The following is a 15,754-nucleotide window of genomic DNA, read 5'->3' as shown; positions in this document are numbered from 1 at the left end:
AGATTAATTTTCTGTCTTGGACTCTTTCTCTTGTCTCTAAACCTCGCTTTAACAGATTCCTTTCCAAACACAAAAGGTACCAAGTTTTCTGAGCCTTCTCTTGACCTTTCTCCCAGAGTGCAATGCTGCTTCTCTGTGCTCCCCTCTGCCCTGCCCGAGCACTGCTCATTTTAAATTGCGATGACACACTTAGCCATCTGCCTCCCTCTGTGGTGGCAGGGAGCATACCTTAGTCATTGTTTCAGTTTGCTAAAGCTGCTGGAATGCAATATAACAGAAATGGGTTGGCATTTACAAAAGGGATTTATTATGCTACAAATTTACAGTTCTGACGCCATGAAAATGTCTGCATTAAGGCATTAGGAAAGCCTGCTAGCATCCAGGGCACATCTGTCGCCTGGGAAGGTTGATGGTGATGTCTGCTAGTCCTTTTCTCCAGATGTCTCAGCGCATTTCTCTCTTAGCTGCTCTGAGCGCTCTCCAAAAATATCTCTCCATCAAGGGGATTAAGACCCACCTTGAATGGGCTGGGTCACATCTCCACGGAAACAACCTAAGCGAAATGTCCCACCACAATAGCTCTGCACCCATAGGGATGGATTAAAAGAACAGAGGCTTTTCTGGGGTGCGAAACAGATTCAGACCATCACGGTCAGCACTGTACTCTAAGCACTCATATAGCAGATGCTCAGTAGATGCTTAATGGATTGAGGGATACCACATAAATAATACAAACAAACTTTTCCATGTACAAGCCAATCAAACAAATGGGAATTATCTGCTAGGCCATTTCCACTGGTTTAAAATAATGTTTCAGTTCCATTCCTTTCTCTTTGCATCTTTTTTTTTTATCATACTTCTAAAATTCTGGGATTCTTTTACAAAGAATTTTGTAAAAGAATTTCCTTTTTACAAAAAAGGAAAATTGGTGTTGAACTTAATAGTATGCACCCAACCTGTTTATGTGGACACTCGGAAGTATTTCCAATGTATTCATCTTCACAATTCCATGGGTAGCTTTTCTGTTACAGGCAAAGCTCAGAGAGATTGCAGGTTCCATTCCAATCCAGCACAATAAAGCCAATATTGCAGTAAAGTGAGTCACACAAATTGTTTGGCTTCCCAGTGCAACTAAAAGTCATGTTTACACTATTATAGTAGTCTATTAAATATGCAATAGCATTCTGTATAAAGAAAAAACCAATGTACATACCTTAATTAAAATGTGACACAAAGACATGAAGTGAGAATATGCTGTTGGAAAAATGGCACCAATTGGCTTTGCTCAATACAGGGTTGCCGCAGAACTTCCATTTGTAAAAAAATGCAATACCTGTGAAGCACAGGTGAATGTGAAGAGCAAAAAAATGAGGTATTTTGCTGCTGGTGAAAAAAATAGGAGCTTAGTTTTAATGTGGAAGTTAGTACTACTGAGTCTCAAAGGGTAATTTTCTTAGTATATTTCCTACTCAAAACTGATAGCTAAAGGAAGTGGCCTGGAGTAGTACAGAGAACTCTGGAGTTGAGATTCACTGAGGGCACTGGGTACCACCACAAGGAAGATATTTAACCTAGTTGGGTCTTAGTTTCCTTATCTGTAAAGCAAATGAGGTGAAATATATGATTTTGAAGATGCTTTCTCACTCTAGAGCTCTGATTTACTATCTACTCTTTAGAGGTTTGACTGTGTATAACATTTTATATGGGAACAAGTTAAATTCAATTCAAGAGAGCCTCTGCTCTATGCAAGAGGGACAAAAAGATATATACTACATCTTCCCTGCTTTCTGTAAAATTATGATAGTAGCAGGGTAAATATATTTTCAACTCTGTTCCCATATGGATCTCCAAATCCCCATACTCTCTAAGCCCCTTTTTCTCTTTCTTATTTCTCTAATCTAAAAACAGCATAAAATTCTAATACTTACATTGCTCTCATCCCTCCAAATCTCAATCGAAATTATTTGGAAGAGAATAGAAATAAAACAACCATTGTAAGTAGTTTGTACAGGCAATCACTTATTTACTGAGCACCTACTATATGCTAGACAACGTTTTAGGAGTGGAGGATACTGCAGTTCACTAAACAGAAACAGTCCGTCTCCTGGAGCTCACCTGCTAGCGTTCTGTTAGAGGACTCGAAACAAGGAAATGTTGGCACTGGGTGTACCCACAAGGAGTTCCAAAGCAGAGTGGATGCAGGCAGTCATCTTGAGGAGGTATCCCAAAGTACATTCCCTCCCCATCACCTGAAAGTGTACGGCTGATTCCTCGCAGTCTCTCCTCAGCCCTTCCCCTTCATATCTGATTTCTCCCCCTGGCTTTTTTTTTTTCTATGCATTTTGAAAGGTTCTTTAAAAGGGAAAATTGAAATACCGAACAAGTTATTTTGGGCCAAGAAGTGAACATATATAGATAAGTCACACACTTGAGGGAACCCTTTGAAAAATTCTGCATGTATATAAGTGACCTGCAAAGCCTCATCACATGGCCCTTGCCTTCCTAGAGTGTTGAATAGGATCAGAAATGCGAAATGTGGGAGAACTTCGGTCTTTGGAAAAGGAGGAAGGCACATATCCCCTTTCCTATTCTTCAGGAGCAGAAAACAATAACCTTTTCTGAATGGCAGCAGCAACATCTGCTAAGGTATATTGCTGCGGGGAAGCCCAGTGCTGAGGGCAGAAAGAAAAATAGGTTGCTGTTAGAAATCTTGGCTAACTCCTATTTATGCAGCTAAAGAGGCTGGAGCTTGAATGAGCTTGAATCTGCAGGTTGGCAAAGGCTTTTAAAATGAAAGTGCAAGCCAGTGGAATAATGTAAATTGACCCAAGTATGTATGAAGTATGAATATTTAACAAGGTTCCGTGAGGGGAAATATCAAGGACTGATCGTGATGATGATGATAATGGAACTGAAAAGTTGTCACATTAAGTAAAGAAATGTAGGCCAGTGGAAAGCCCACTGAACTTGACAGTACACAGGAGTACAAGTTCCTTGTACTGTCTTCAAGGAACTTGAAGACCGAGAGAGAACAGTGCTGTGGAACAGGGAGCCTTTGGGAATTTAGGAGTTTCTAGACAATGAATCAATTTTATCACCAGGGAAACAGATAGTCCTTATGTCTAAATCCCAACATGTTTTTGTAAGGAATAAGAAAGGAAGCTATTTATGATATCAAATTAACTTCACATTTGAGCTGCACGTTACCATTTTTGTCTCTCGTGTTTGGAGCTGGGTTCTTTTATGCCTATTTCTATGAGGCTGAGAAAACAAATATCCTCCCAGGATGTTTATCTTTTAATAAAATAAACAGTGAATCAGCTGAGAGGTCAGAAAAGATTTCAACAATAATGGAATTTGAAAGAATTTTTGGTTGAATTTCTACTCTGCCAGCTACAAACTCAAAATGGGGTGTCTGCTATATTTGCTATTTCAGCTGTGACTTACTCTTTTCCCCAGTTTAAGTGTAAGCATATAGAGAAAATAAGCAAGACAAGTTAATGTTGTGCAAGTATTTTAATTCTGAGGCTTCATGCTTTTCTTTCACTTTTAGCAGTTAATCTTAGTGTTCATTCATTCATTCATCATGCTTGTTCATTTGTTCAATAAATAATTAAGCATCTATTATGTGCCAGGCACTACTCTAGGTGCTACTACAATAACAACCTATCAGTGAGTAAAACTTCCATGAGGAGGATTAAATCAAGGGGACATGGTAGAAAGTAACTGGGGAGCTAACTTTTGATTGGGTGACTTGAGAAGGTTGATCTGAGAGGTAACATTTAGGAGCAAATCTAAGTGATGATAAAAAGTCAACTCTGTGAAAAAAAGGGGGAAAGAAAATTCAGGCAGAGCGAACAGCTTGTGCAAAAGACAAAAACAGAAACACTCTTGATCTGTCCCCGGAATCAAAAGAAGCCCAGGAGGCTGGAATCTTGGAGATTTAACTTAGAAAGCAGGTAGCAAGAGGCTAGAGTGTCAGGAGTTTGCATTTCATTCTAAGTGCAGAGGGAACCAGGAAGTGACATGACACAGACACATACATTGAATGTGGCTGCAGAAGGCACCAGGCATAGTGCTAGGCTTCATTTTAAAACCCTGCCCACCCTAAGAGTCACCCCCAAGAGAACCTCTTTTGTTGCTCAGATGTGGCCTCTCTCTCCAGCCAACACAACAAGTAAACGCACCACCCTCCCCCTGTCTACATGGGACATGACTCCCAGGGGTATGGACCTTTCTGGCAATGTGCGACAGAAATCCTAGAATGAGCTGAGACTCAGCATCAAGAGATTGAGAAAAACCCTAGAATGAGCTGAGACTCAGCATCAAAGGATTGAGAAAACCTTCTTGACCAAAAGGGGAAAGAGAGAAATGAGACAAAATAAAGTGTCAATGGCTGAGAGGTTCCAAACAGAGTCGAGAGTTTATCCTGGAAGTTATTCTTACACATTAAGTAGATATCACCTTGCTATCCAAGAGGAAATGGAGAGGCTGGAGGGAACTGCCTGAAACTGCAGAGCTGTGTTCCAGTAGCCATGTTTCTTGAAGATGATTGTATAATGATATAGCTTTCACAACATGACCGTGTGGCTGTGAAAACCTTGTGTCTGATGCTCCTTTTATCTACCTATCAACAGACAAGTAAAACATATGGGATAAAAATAAATAATAGGGGAAACAAATGTTAAAACAAATTTAGATTGAAATGCTAGGATCAATGAAAGGGAGGGGTAAGGGGTATGGTATGTATGAATTTTTTACTGTTGTCTTATTTCTTTTTTTGAACTGATGCAAATGTTCTAAGAAATTATCATGATGATGAATATGCAACTATGTGATGCTATTGTGAATTATTGATTATATATGTAGAATGGGATGATCAAAAGTTAAGAATGTTTGCATTTGTTTGTTGTTACATTTTTTAAAAAAATTAATAAAAAATAAAACCCTGTCCACCCACTCAAGTGGGCTTCCAGGCTGCCTGACAGTCATACTTGTATCTGATCCATCAACTCTGCCTCTCCCCTAGAAAACTATGCAGTGCCACCTTCTCATTCCTGAAACTTACCCCCTTCCCTAGCCCTCCTCACTTCCAGCTGATGGCCTTGCTTCTGAGCTCCCTGAGAAAATGGACATAATCAGAAAGGAGATTCCATACATCAACCCACATATCAGTATTTGTACCCAAATACTCACCACCAACCCTCTGGACTCTACATGTAATTCCGTCTTTCCTCTGTGAGGCTGACTGTTGTGTCCTCTCCTCTCTGAGACATTCTTCAATAACTCTCTGCTTTCCTCTGCATTGTCCAGGTTTTACCTCTCTGCTGGATCACTCTCGCCAGCACAGAAAATGCTGTGATTCCACCCCCTCCCTTAACACCCACTATTTTAAAAAGAAGCTCTTTTGATCCCATTTCCCTCTCCAGCTTGTGCCTTGTTTCTCTGTTACCATTTATAGCAAAATTCTTGAAAAGCACGCTCCATCCTCTGTCATCAGCTCCTCTCCCCCCATTCTCTCAGGAACCCTGTCAGGCCTTTTTATGCTCACCACTCCACCAAAACCGCTCTTTTTAACATCCAATAACCTCTATGTTGCTAAACTCTGTGGCCCGTTCTCATTCCTCATCTTATGGATTTTCCCTACCTGTGACATGGGAAAGCAGGCCTTCTTTCTGGAAACACTTGCTTCACTGTCTTCCGGATTCACCTCCTGATTTTTCCTACCTTAACAGTCACCCCTCCCCAGCCTCCTTTGCTGGCTCCACCTCTATACTTCCTATGATCTTAAAGTTGGGGGGCCGTAATGCCTAGTCCTCTGTCCCCTTTCTCTACCACCCTCACTGGCTCCTCATATAGTTTTGGTACCAGTTAAATGTCAGTGACTCCAAATTGACATCTCCAGCCGATGTCTCTCCTGAACTTGTCTGGGCACCACCTGCTGTGTGTCCTCTCGAATGTCTCATAGCTCTCTCACGCTTAGCAGGCCCTTCACTGACTCCTGATCTGCCCCAAACCTTCTCTACTCAGCCTTAACCGTTTCAGCTGCTGTCACCTCTGTCCTTCCACTTGCTCTGGTCACGAAGTTTAGAGCTTTCCCTAACTCCCCTTTCTCTCACACACCATGTTTGATCTGCCAGGAGACTGTTGCTCCTACTTCAGAATAATGCCGAGTCTGACCTTCCTCTCCTTTACCTCCCTGATCTGAGTCATCAGCATCTCCCTCCTGGATTACTCAACAGCCACTACCTGGTTCCTGTCCCCACCCTTTGTCCCCTCCAGCTGATTCTCAATACAGCAGCTGAGCGATCCCTTCAAACATGTAAGCCATGCCCTTGCTGAAATTTCCCAGCAGCTCTGCATTTCAGAGAAAAAGCCTTATGGCCACCCAGGGGGGCCCTCCTCTCCTCCTCAGCATCAGACACACTGGCCTTTTTGCTAAACTTAAGTACATTAGGCATCCGGGAGCCTCAGGGTCTTTGCACTTGTTTTTGCAGCCTGGAGTTTCCAGTCACCCCATTCAAAATCACAATCCTGTCACAACTCTGCCTCCACGTTCCTACATTGGTTTCCATCAAAACCGACATGCTATGTATTTTATCAAGTTTATTGTCGATTTCCTCCCACCACATTTACATCCCTAGAGGGCAGGGAATTTTGTATATTTTGTTCACATTATTTTCCAGTACCTAGAACAATTCCTTGGTATATAAATGGAGTTCATTGTTGAATAAATGACAAATGAATGAATCAGTCAATCAATGAATCAGGTATAGCAGTAAGATGAGAATTTCCAGGATGACCCCTAAATATTTTGCTTGAGAAATTGGATGGAAGGCATTATTATTTGCTGAGCTAGGGAAGCCTGGAAAAGGGTTGGGTTTTCAGGGCTGATTGGGATACATTACATGTGCGGTGTCTATTACACATCTTATAGATAATTATTAGTGGGCAGTTGGATAGGCAAGCCAGGAATTTCGCAGGCATTCCCAGGGTGGGAGGGTCAGATGTGGGAAGCCATCAGCTTCTCCATGGAGCCAGATGAGATCATGCGATTAGAGTACAGCTGGAGAAGAGAGGAGGTCCAGCAAGGCCTTGATTGTCACAGCCCAGATCTTGTCATCACCAGTAAGTGCTCGACTCACAAGCAGCCCACTCACCCTGCACATCACTTTCTTCTTAGCTCACTTCTCGATTACCTGCACTGCAACTAAGTACACATCACCCATGTCCTCAGTTCCTTTTTTTACCTAGATTCCATAGACCACCACACCATCACTCCTTTGCATATCCCCTTCTGCTCCTTTTACCCTGCCCTCACTTCTTCCTCACTTCAAATCTTATCTCTCATTAAAGCAACCCTAAGTTTATTTTATCCCTGCATTTGAGGAGCTAAGCATGGCTGCAGAGAACACACAACTAGACTGACAGCTCTTATTTTAAATGAAAATCTCAAGTGGTCCTTCAGGAATGCCCTGCAATCTCACACATTTCCCTGGTGAGCTGACTTTCCTACTTGCCAAAATATTATATCACATCTTATAGTCTCTCCTCAAATCTCCAGCACTCCCACTTCCTCAGATTCTGCTGAGGATCTTAACTTTTAGATTGCTGAGAAAAGACCACCTCAGCCTCCACCACATGACCTACCAGCCCACGCACATCTACACCCACACACTCGGCTTCGTTGCCGAGTCAAATTTAAGGTCAAATTTTTCATTTGTGCTCTGATTATATTGCCAATTTGCCCCAGCAATCACACACACTCACACGCACACACAGAAAAAGTGCTGCACTGCAGACCTCAAATCCCTTCCAGCTACTAATCCATTTCCCTGTTCCTACTTTGAGTAGTTCCAGAGCCTCTGTTTGTTATCTGCATGTCCTCACCTTCCATTCTCTCTTGATCTTACTCCAGTTTGGCTTTCTTTCCCACTTTCTTACTTGCAAGGCTTTTCATGACTTCCACCTTATCAAACTTTAGGCTCAGTTCTCAGACTTCACATTACTTGACTTCCCAGCAGCACTTCACTCAGTGCATCATTCTTCATATTTCAAAGCACTATTCATCACTGATCTTCTGGAACATCATACTTTCCTGGTTTTCTTCTACCTTGTTAGTTGTCTCCTTTGCTTCCTCCTCCTCCACACCTCTGCCCCAGGGCTCAATGCTTGGACTTTAGTTGATCTCATCTAATCCCATGGCTTTATAAGTTATTCATAAATTGAAACCCCCCAAACTTCTATCTCCAGGCTTTGACCTTTTCCCTGACCTTCAAATTCCAAAATCCAACCACCTACTTAACAACTTCTCTTGGAATGCCTAGTTGGTATATCTAACATGACCTATACAGACCTTTTGATTCTCGAGCTTATTCACACACATACACACACACACACACACACACACACACATTCTTCCACGAGTCTTCCCCCCAGAGGGTCCTTGGGTCCCAAACTTAGAATTCGTCTTTCACTCCTGTCTCCTCTGTGCCACATCTCAACTGACTGCAAGTCTTGTTAGCTCTGTTAAACTATACCATGAATCTGACCCTTTCTACCAGTATACAGTCTCTCCACATTTCAAATACAATGCATTTCTCACTATGCATTTCTTCCCTACCCCTGCAACCTCATCTCTACTCATGTGCTCGTGTTCCAGTGATGCTGACTTTCCTGCAAGCATGCTTCACAGTTCTTCACAGGGCTCCCTTCCTAACTTCATTCCAGTTTATCAAATGCCACCTGTTTAGAGAGATGCCACCATGTGATATTGTCCACCACCCCATTCAATCATTCTTTTTTCCTTTCCCTGTTTGCTTTTTTCATTATCACTTTTACCACCTGAGATTATAAGTTTGTGTGGTCTTGACTCCAACTCCGCAGCACCAACTCCATAGTGCATGGCCCATCATGGCCACTCACTTAATTGGTTAAATTACAGAAAAAGATGTTTGAAGGGGAAAGGGGTGCTCAAGAGTGGCTTTTTCTCTCTCTTTAATCAAGGTAAAACACTTGGGCATATTTTTATGCTGGTGGGAACAGTCCGGTAAAGAAGGCTCTGTTAAAGCATAAGTGAGGGAATAGTGCAGAAGGCAGAAGACATAGATAGAAAAAGAGGCATACTGGTAGATTTTGAGACATGAGGGGGATAAAGGAAATAGGAGCTAGGATGTCCTCATTAGCTCTCTGTATGCAATACTGTGCTTAAGGTCCCTTCCTGCAGATGGAACCACCATGACAGAGTTGAGATGACAGCCCCCCTTCCTAACACCTTCCAGGAGATGAATCAAAGTTCTCTGTTGTATGGAATTTCATGATAAATCAACAAATTGTAATACAATTATGCCTTCTTTTTTTAAATTACTAAAACATTAAGACTCCAGGGTGATCTTAAAAATAATAGTCTGCACATTTTTTAAAGCACTGCAAACTAAGAATGATATTTTCATTAGTACCTCTTTCTCTTTCAGGAACTATGTGAAAAACAACATTTGTTTTATGAGTCATCACCAAGAGGAATTAGTGCCAACACAGCTGCAAAAAAGAAAACCCCAAGAGCAGCTCTTGGAGTGTCAAATGCTGTGTGGGAGGCGACAACGGAGGCAGCTGTCTCTGGAGACCTAATGATGTCAAACCTTCCGAACGTCCATACAACATGAATGCACTTAGTAGGGTGTTGCTGTGTCAATACAGTTTTGCTACCCCTGGGCTTTTCTTCAGTGTCATGGAGCTAGTTCTATAGGTATATTCTGAATTTATGAAGACAACCTTTAATTCCCTTCTAAAAGAACCTTAAAAGGTAGATGAGGTACAAGGGTGATCTTTTTCTTATTCTGAGCAGGTTACAGGTTAAAAATATGCTGGCTGGTTCAATGCTTTCCATCTTTTTCACAGAGCAGCCTTTGAAAGACTATGCCCTAGTGATGAGCTCAACTTCTGCCTTAAGATATGTACTGATAGAGACCATTTGTAGTTTTATTATTCAGTTGCCTAAGTGGCCTGAACATAGACTTACAGTTTTTGCCTAAGACACTATTTGTGCTGGCTCTTTTATAAAAAAGAATGAGGATACACTGTGGACAATTTAATTGCACATATGTTCTAGACTAGGATAGGGTCCTAAGATTCTAGCGGTGATTCTTAGTTCGACAAGTACAAAGATTATGCAGCTTCTTTTAGGAATTATGAACTACAGTTTAGTGCTAAATATCCCATTTTTATGAATTTTATGTTAGTCTTATAAAAATATTAAAAGAAAATTCTGTGATAGTTGAGAAAGATAAGCATTTTTCCATTTCTTTTTTTTTTTTAAATATGAATAGAAAGGAAAACTGCAAAATCATGGGACCATGTTTATTTAAAAGTAGCTATTGGTGAAACACAGAAAAGGAATTGGGCAATATGTCATTTATCCAAATCTTTAAGCAAGTAGGTTTGGATTATTCCATCAAGCATACAGAGTTCTCTCCTTGTGGGGTTTTTACGAATACTCAGTAGCAAGCTGAGTTTTCTGCAGTGATTGACAACTCCTCAGGAATATCACTAGCTCAGGGTATAGCACATGGGCCACAATCGCTCCCAACTTTCAGATGACTGCAGATGGAATAAATGACATCCAGACATCAGGAAGGTTCCCTCACTAACCTCTTTTCTGTGATGAAGCACAGACGCCTACTGGAGCAGGAACTCGGGTTTTCATCCCCACCCAGCGGAATGCTTTCCTGTGTTTCTCCAACTGCATGTTAAAACCTGTGAGGCTTAGGATATGATGATAGAAAATCCACAAGTCTTAAATCACTGCCTTAGTAACACATCAAATTACTATTGTATAAACTATGGAAGTCACTTAGAAAACTTAAAACACTTAAAACAACCTAGCATGAAAAAAGTTTTTTTTTTAAATATGATTAACCTGAAGATAAGAGAATCTAAGAGCCAAAAACCCTTAAAGAGAAAGAGGAAAACCTTCATTCAGCTTGAAATATTCCTTATTGGCCCTTCACAAACTCTCCCAGTTTGATATAAGGTTGACTACATTCCCTCATAACAAAGTAGAAAGGCTATAAATCTATGTAAGCAATAATAAATGTTTTACTTGAGAATTAGGAGAACTAAAAGTCCTGCTTCTGACAGGTACTATCTTAGTGAAAACTGGCAGGGGAAATTATGAGGAAAGAAGATTTGAGTTCTTAAATAAAGCTATCTTGGTACAGTTCATATAAAAGTTAGAGAATGCATTTTTGTATGTTTTGGAAGGAGAAAGGAAACTGTTCTGTAGAGAATTTAAGAGATTAATCGTGAATCTTCAGTGGAATTATCTGCTGAGGTTTAAAAATCAGGAAATGGGATCAATATGATTTTCTGGGTTTTTTGCCAAGTATCACAGATTTAAAGATATTTAATAAAATTGTTAGATATTTCCTTCGAAGTTCAAACACTACATGTATTTTAGTTATTCCTTGGCTTAGCCATTCATTGTAAATGGGAAGGAAATTATTTATAAACCTAGTTGGCTTACTACTGGTGTTATCAATTTAGGTATCAAACATTCATTTATATTTTTCTTTTACTATTCTGAGTTTATAGGTAAACAATTATGTCTTCAAATTAACTTTACTCAATGCCCCCCCAAATCAGACGTTTTTGATTTTCAAAAATAAAAAAGGGGGAATACTTATCATTTGTACTGATACATTCACATCTTTTATTTATAAAAAAATTTACAGCACTTATAAAGAGCCAGCAGAAAACAGCACACTCATTCATTTCCTCTCTTTTGGCCAGCCCAGTGAGTTCCCCATGTACTCTTTGCCAGGTGACACTCACTTGGTGGCCCTGAAGCCAGACCTGTCAGACTGTCCTTCCTCCTCTCTGAAAACAAAGCATTTTGATGAGACACTGAGTACCCACTATTCAAGTCGTTCGAACACTGAACATGTTAAGACATCTGGATCTGTACCTCGGGTATATAATCAGGTTTCATTTTCCCTTTTCATTTACTATAAACACTGTAAAACAGGAGGCCACTTATTACTATTAATTAAAATTAAGTGATCTCAGATTTTTAAAAGTCAACCCATAACCTTTGACATTTTCCATCTAATTTTGTTTTCTGTATTTTATGAGGTTAGCTATCTTATTGTATTTTTAAATGAAGCAAATAAATATGAATGTAAAAAAGAGAATAAAAGTATGAAAATTACAATTAAGTCTTTTACAAGAATAAAAATAAAAAAGTCAGCCTTTGTACACACACATCCCCTAACACTTTTGAAGGAGAAGCAGGGTGGGGGTAAGTCATGGAAAAAAGATTTAAAAAAAAGAAATAAGTAATATGTATTGTTTTGTGCTTAAGCTAATTTTTCAAAATTTTATAATCTGGTAAGGAAACTGTATTAAATATGGAAGTTAAGATGTTGCATTGTCCACAAAGGTTTCAAAACATTTTGGTAATAATTCAGGTTTTAGTGGACAATTATGCTGGAATATTACTTCTATTAAGTTTCTACTGAGACGCTAATTCGACTTTCAATGCCGCTTTACTTCTAGATAAAACCAGTTATCCTCCACTCCTAAATGCAAGAGGGATAGCCCCGTGACTGCTTGAGTGTGCACTGCCATTCCAGGGCTCCTGGTGAGCCATAAAGACACTATTTCACAAATGCATATTTATTATAAGTTTGAGAGTTAGCAATCCCATTTTTTGTACTATACTCAACAGTCACTCTTTAGCTCCATTAAATAAGACACCGCAAGGGGAAAGACATAGCTTGCACAATGGCTTTCAAGTCCAAGTTGAACTATATTATAATTATACTGTGGCACAGAGGCAGCTTGTGGGCACTTCTTGTTAAAACAGCACAATGTTATCGACTTCTGGCAAGACTCTTAATATAGCCTTGAGCACCAACCTAAAATTAATGAGCCAAGAACCTCACTTATTTCCTACAACTACAGTTGAGTCTTTCCAGAATAACAAATGTTCATGAGGTACAACTCATCACAGCTTCTTTCTCATATCCATCTTGTGGGTAAAGATTCTCTTTTTAAAATTACAATTTAAAAGTTATTTAACATTTTCTATCATATTAAATTAGCAACATAAAACATTAGACTTTATCTCTAAAGTTCTACTCTGGTTTCCTAGAGATTATATACATGTTTTCACTTCTAATTTGCAAGAAAATTCCTAGTTGATATTTGGTAACACAGCATTAAAGAGATACTATACACATGTGTCATATATATATATATGTATATACAAAATACACTTCAAAAAGAAGCCAACACACTTTAGCAAAAGTCTAAGCTTGCATAGTTTAAAAAAAGAATTATGAATACAATTTTTGTTAAAATAGAAAATGGGGAAGAAAAGTTATTGAATGGATATGAAGAGAGATCTTTTCCAAACTTTTATTTGTGCACATTCAATTGAAAAAGATAACTTTTACAGGTTCTTTGGTGCCCATATTCAGCATACAAAAATGGAAAAGACTATTCACAAATAAAACATGTTAGCTCAAACCAGAAAAAAAATCAACAACGACAACAACAAAACAATTTAAGGTAGTGCACACTGTGACAGCTCTACTTAGAGGACATGAGAATTACTGCGGAAATAAATAGAATGTCCTTTTGTAAAAGCAGCAATGTCATGTCTTGTAAACTTCTTTTTATATTACAGCAAGGTTTGAAATAAAACCCAAAGGGACTGGAGCTTATACTGCAGTCGTGACTGAGTAAGAGTCCACTTTCTCCACTACTGTTGGTCCAGTTTCCTTTTGTTTTGAGTCCAATGTGCAGCAGGCTTTAAAAGGTGCTCAGGTAGGGCTTCTAACCAATGAAGTGATCAATTATAAAATTTCTTTTCTGCTTTCAAACACAAATGGGTAAATCTGTTCCACAGCAGTAGCGACAGCCTTGACGTTGGGCCCTGTAACAAACAGAGACAGGAAGGGGTGAGGAAAAGAAGAAAAACAGAGCACCAGGAAGACCCCATTTCCCAGAGTTAAAAACATGCAGTAATTTAGAACACCAGATTAATTTTTTAAAAAAATCTACACTCGCATAATCATACAAAGAATAATAAGAAGAAACAAAAGAACAAAAGTTTTTTCTGGGTAATTAAAGGAAAGTTGAACCACAAAAATTATGTTATTCATTTTATTTTAGGTCACGAGTCTGACAAGGGAATATATAAAAAACTGCACATAAACTATCATGGTGAGAACAGAAAGCACTTAATATGCTTATAGAGAGGATGGAATGACGAATAGGACTAGTCAACCTATACCTTTCTGGCTACTGTTGCCTGGTGCTCAGTTAGATCACAAAGTGCTGGGAAATCAGAGGGCTGCTTGGAACCACACAGGCTAATCTCAACAGATTTACCAGTACTCACACCCACAAGCTGATGACTTATTTGGCCATCCTGCCCCCTCAGCCTCCCCAGTTGACAGGGAAAAAAAAGTACAAGGGGGTGAGGTGACCCTACATATAAATCAATCCATTTAACATGAGGAACAACTTTTAAATAAGCAACCTTTCTAAACAAAAACATAAGAAAGGCCCAGGAAAAATACTTTCACAAAAGCATAAAGACATTCAAAGACCCTTAAAACTGATGCATCTACCCACTGAGAATTCTTTGAAGGTACTGACCATGTCCTGTCTCAGTAGGTCCCTTCCTGACTCACCCCCATACCCCCCCATTCCCCACCCAGCAGTATTCTGCCCATGGAAACCACTCAGTATATAATCACTGGGTTTTTAACGGTTCATAATTAACCAGGTCAATTACCTTCAGTTTGTTATTGCTCTAATTATCTACTAACTCAATAAAAGTAGATTTTGCATATGCATCAAGTTTTATTCTATACTTATGTGCTGGTCTGAAAGTGTTGGGTACCCCAGAAAAGTCATGTCCTTTAATCCTGATTCAACACTGTAGGGTGCAAACTTTGATTGGATTATTCCAGTGGACATGTGACATGCCCAATTATGGGTGTGACCTTTTGATTAGATGGAGATTGTGACTCTGCCCATTCAAGGTGGGACCTAATTAGTTTACTGGACTCCTTTAAAAGGGGAAACATTTTGGAGCTGCTTCAGAGCTGACACAAATAGAGACATCTGGAGATACAGTAAGAAAACAGCCCTTCTGTTTGAAACCTGAAGCCAAAGGACCAGCAGATGCCAGCCACATGTGTCCCAGATGACAGAGGTGTTCTGGACCCATCAGACTTTCTTGAGTCAAGGCGTCTTTCCCCGGATGCCTTAGCTTGGTCATTCTTATGGCCTTAGAACTGTTAACTTGTAACTTAATAAACTGCCTTTATAAAAGCCAAACCGTTTGTGGTATATTGCATTCCAGCAGTCTTTAGCAAACCAAAACAACTTAGAAGGGAACTATGGATAGACTTTGGAACCTTCCAGAAATCTGGACTCAAAACTGTAGAAACAGAAAGCCAAAGAGGGGAAAAAAGACTTGCCTTCCACTACTCTATTTTTAAGAGTCAGTGGGATTCTGGCAATAAATTTTAAAAGTCCCCAAGGAAAATGTAAAAACCAAATGGAATGTGTCAAAGCTAAAGCTTATTTGTCAAAGGTTTAAAAAGTGTTAGTTAATAACTACTATTCCCATCTAGGGACTGAAGGGAGAAAAAGCAAAATTCAAAGACTCTAAAGCAATTTCCCTTAATTAGATTTTGCATAAGGTTGGGCCTGATTTCCCAGCAATGCTTCTGTACAA

General features: G+C 39.6%; 2 protein-coding genes across 4 annotated transcripts in view; one reads left to right on the top strand and one right to left on the bottom strand.

Annotated features, from left to right (window-relative positions):
* SLC2A12 (solute carrier family 2 member 12) overlaps window positions 1-10,305 on the top strand; it is a 60,377-nt gene extending 50,072 nt beyond the window's left edge. The window contains exon 5 of the mRNA XM_077144049.1: window positions 9,474-10,305. Coding sequence (XP_077000164.1) covers window positions 9,474-9,627 — 154 coding nt within the window. The 3' untranslated portion in view covers window positions 9,628-10,305. The remainder of the gene's footprint in view (window positions 1-9,473) is intronic.
* Window positions 10,306-13,392: 3,087 nt separating this feature from the next.
* The window catches only part of TBPL1 (TATA-box binding protein like 1), a 37,288-nt gene continuing 34,926 nt past the window's right edge, over window positions 13,393-15,754 (bottom strand). For all 3 annotated transcript variants that reach the window (XM_077144050.1, XM_077144053.1, XM_077144051.1), the window contains exon 7: window positions 13,393-13,936. In XM_077144050.1, the coding sequence (XP_077000165.1) occupies window positions 13,857-13,936 (80 nt within the window). In that variant the 3' untranslated portion in view covers window positions 13,393-13,856. The remainder of the gene's footprint in view (window positions 13,937-15,754) is intronic.

This window comes from Tamandua tetradactyla, chromosome 25 (genome assembly GCF_023851605.1).
Source record: "Tamandua tetradactyla isolate mTamTet1 chromosome 25, mTamTet1.pri, whole genome shotgun sequence".
Classification (NCBI taxonomy): domain Eukaryota; kingdom Metazoa; phylum Chordata; class Mammalia; order Pilosa; family Myrmecophagidae; genus Tamandua; species Tamandua tetradactyla.
Note: the sequence above shows the minus strand (reverse complement) of the source record. Positions and strands in the feature narration are given on the sequence as shown.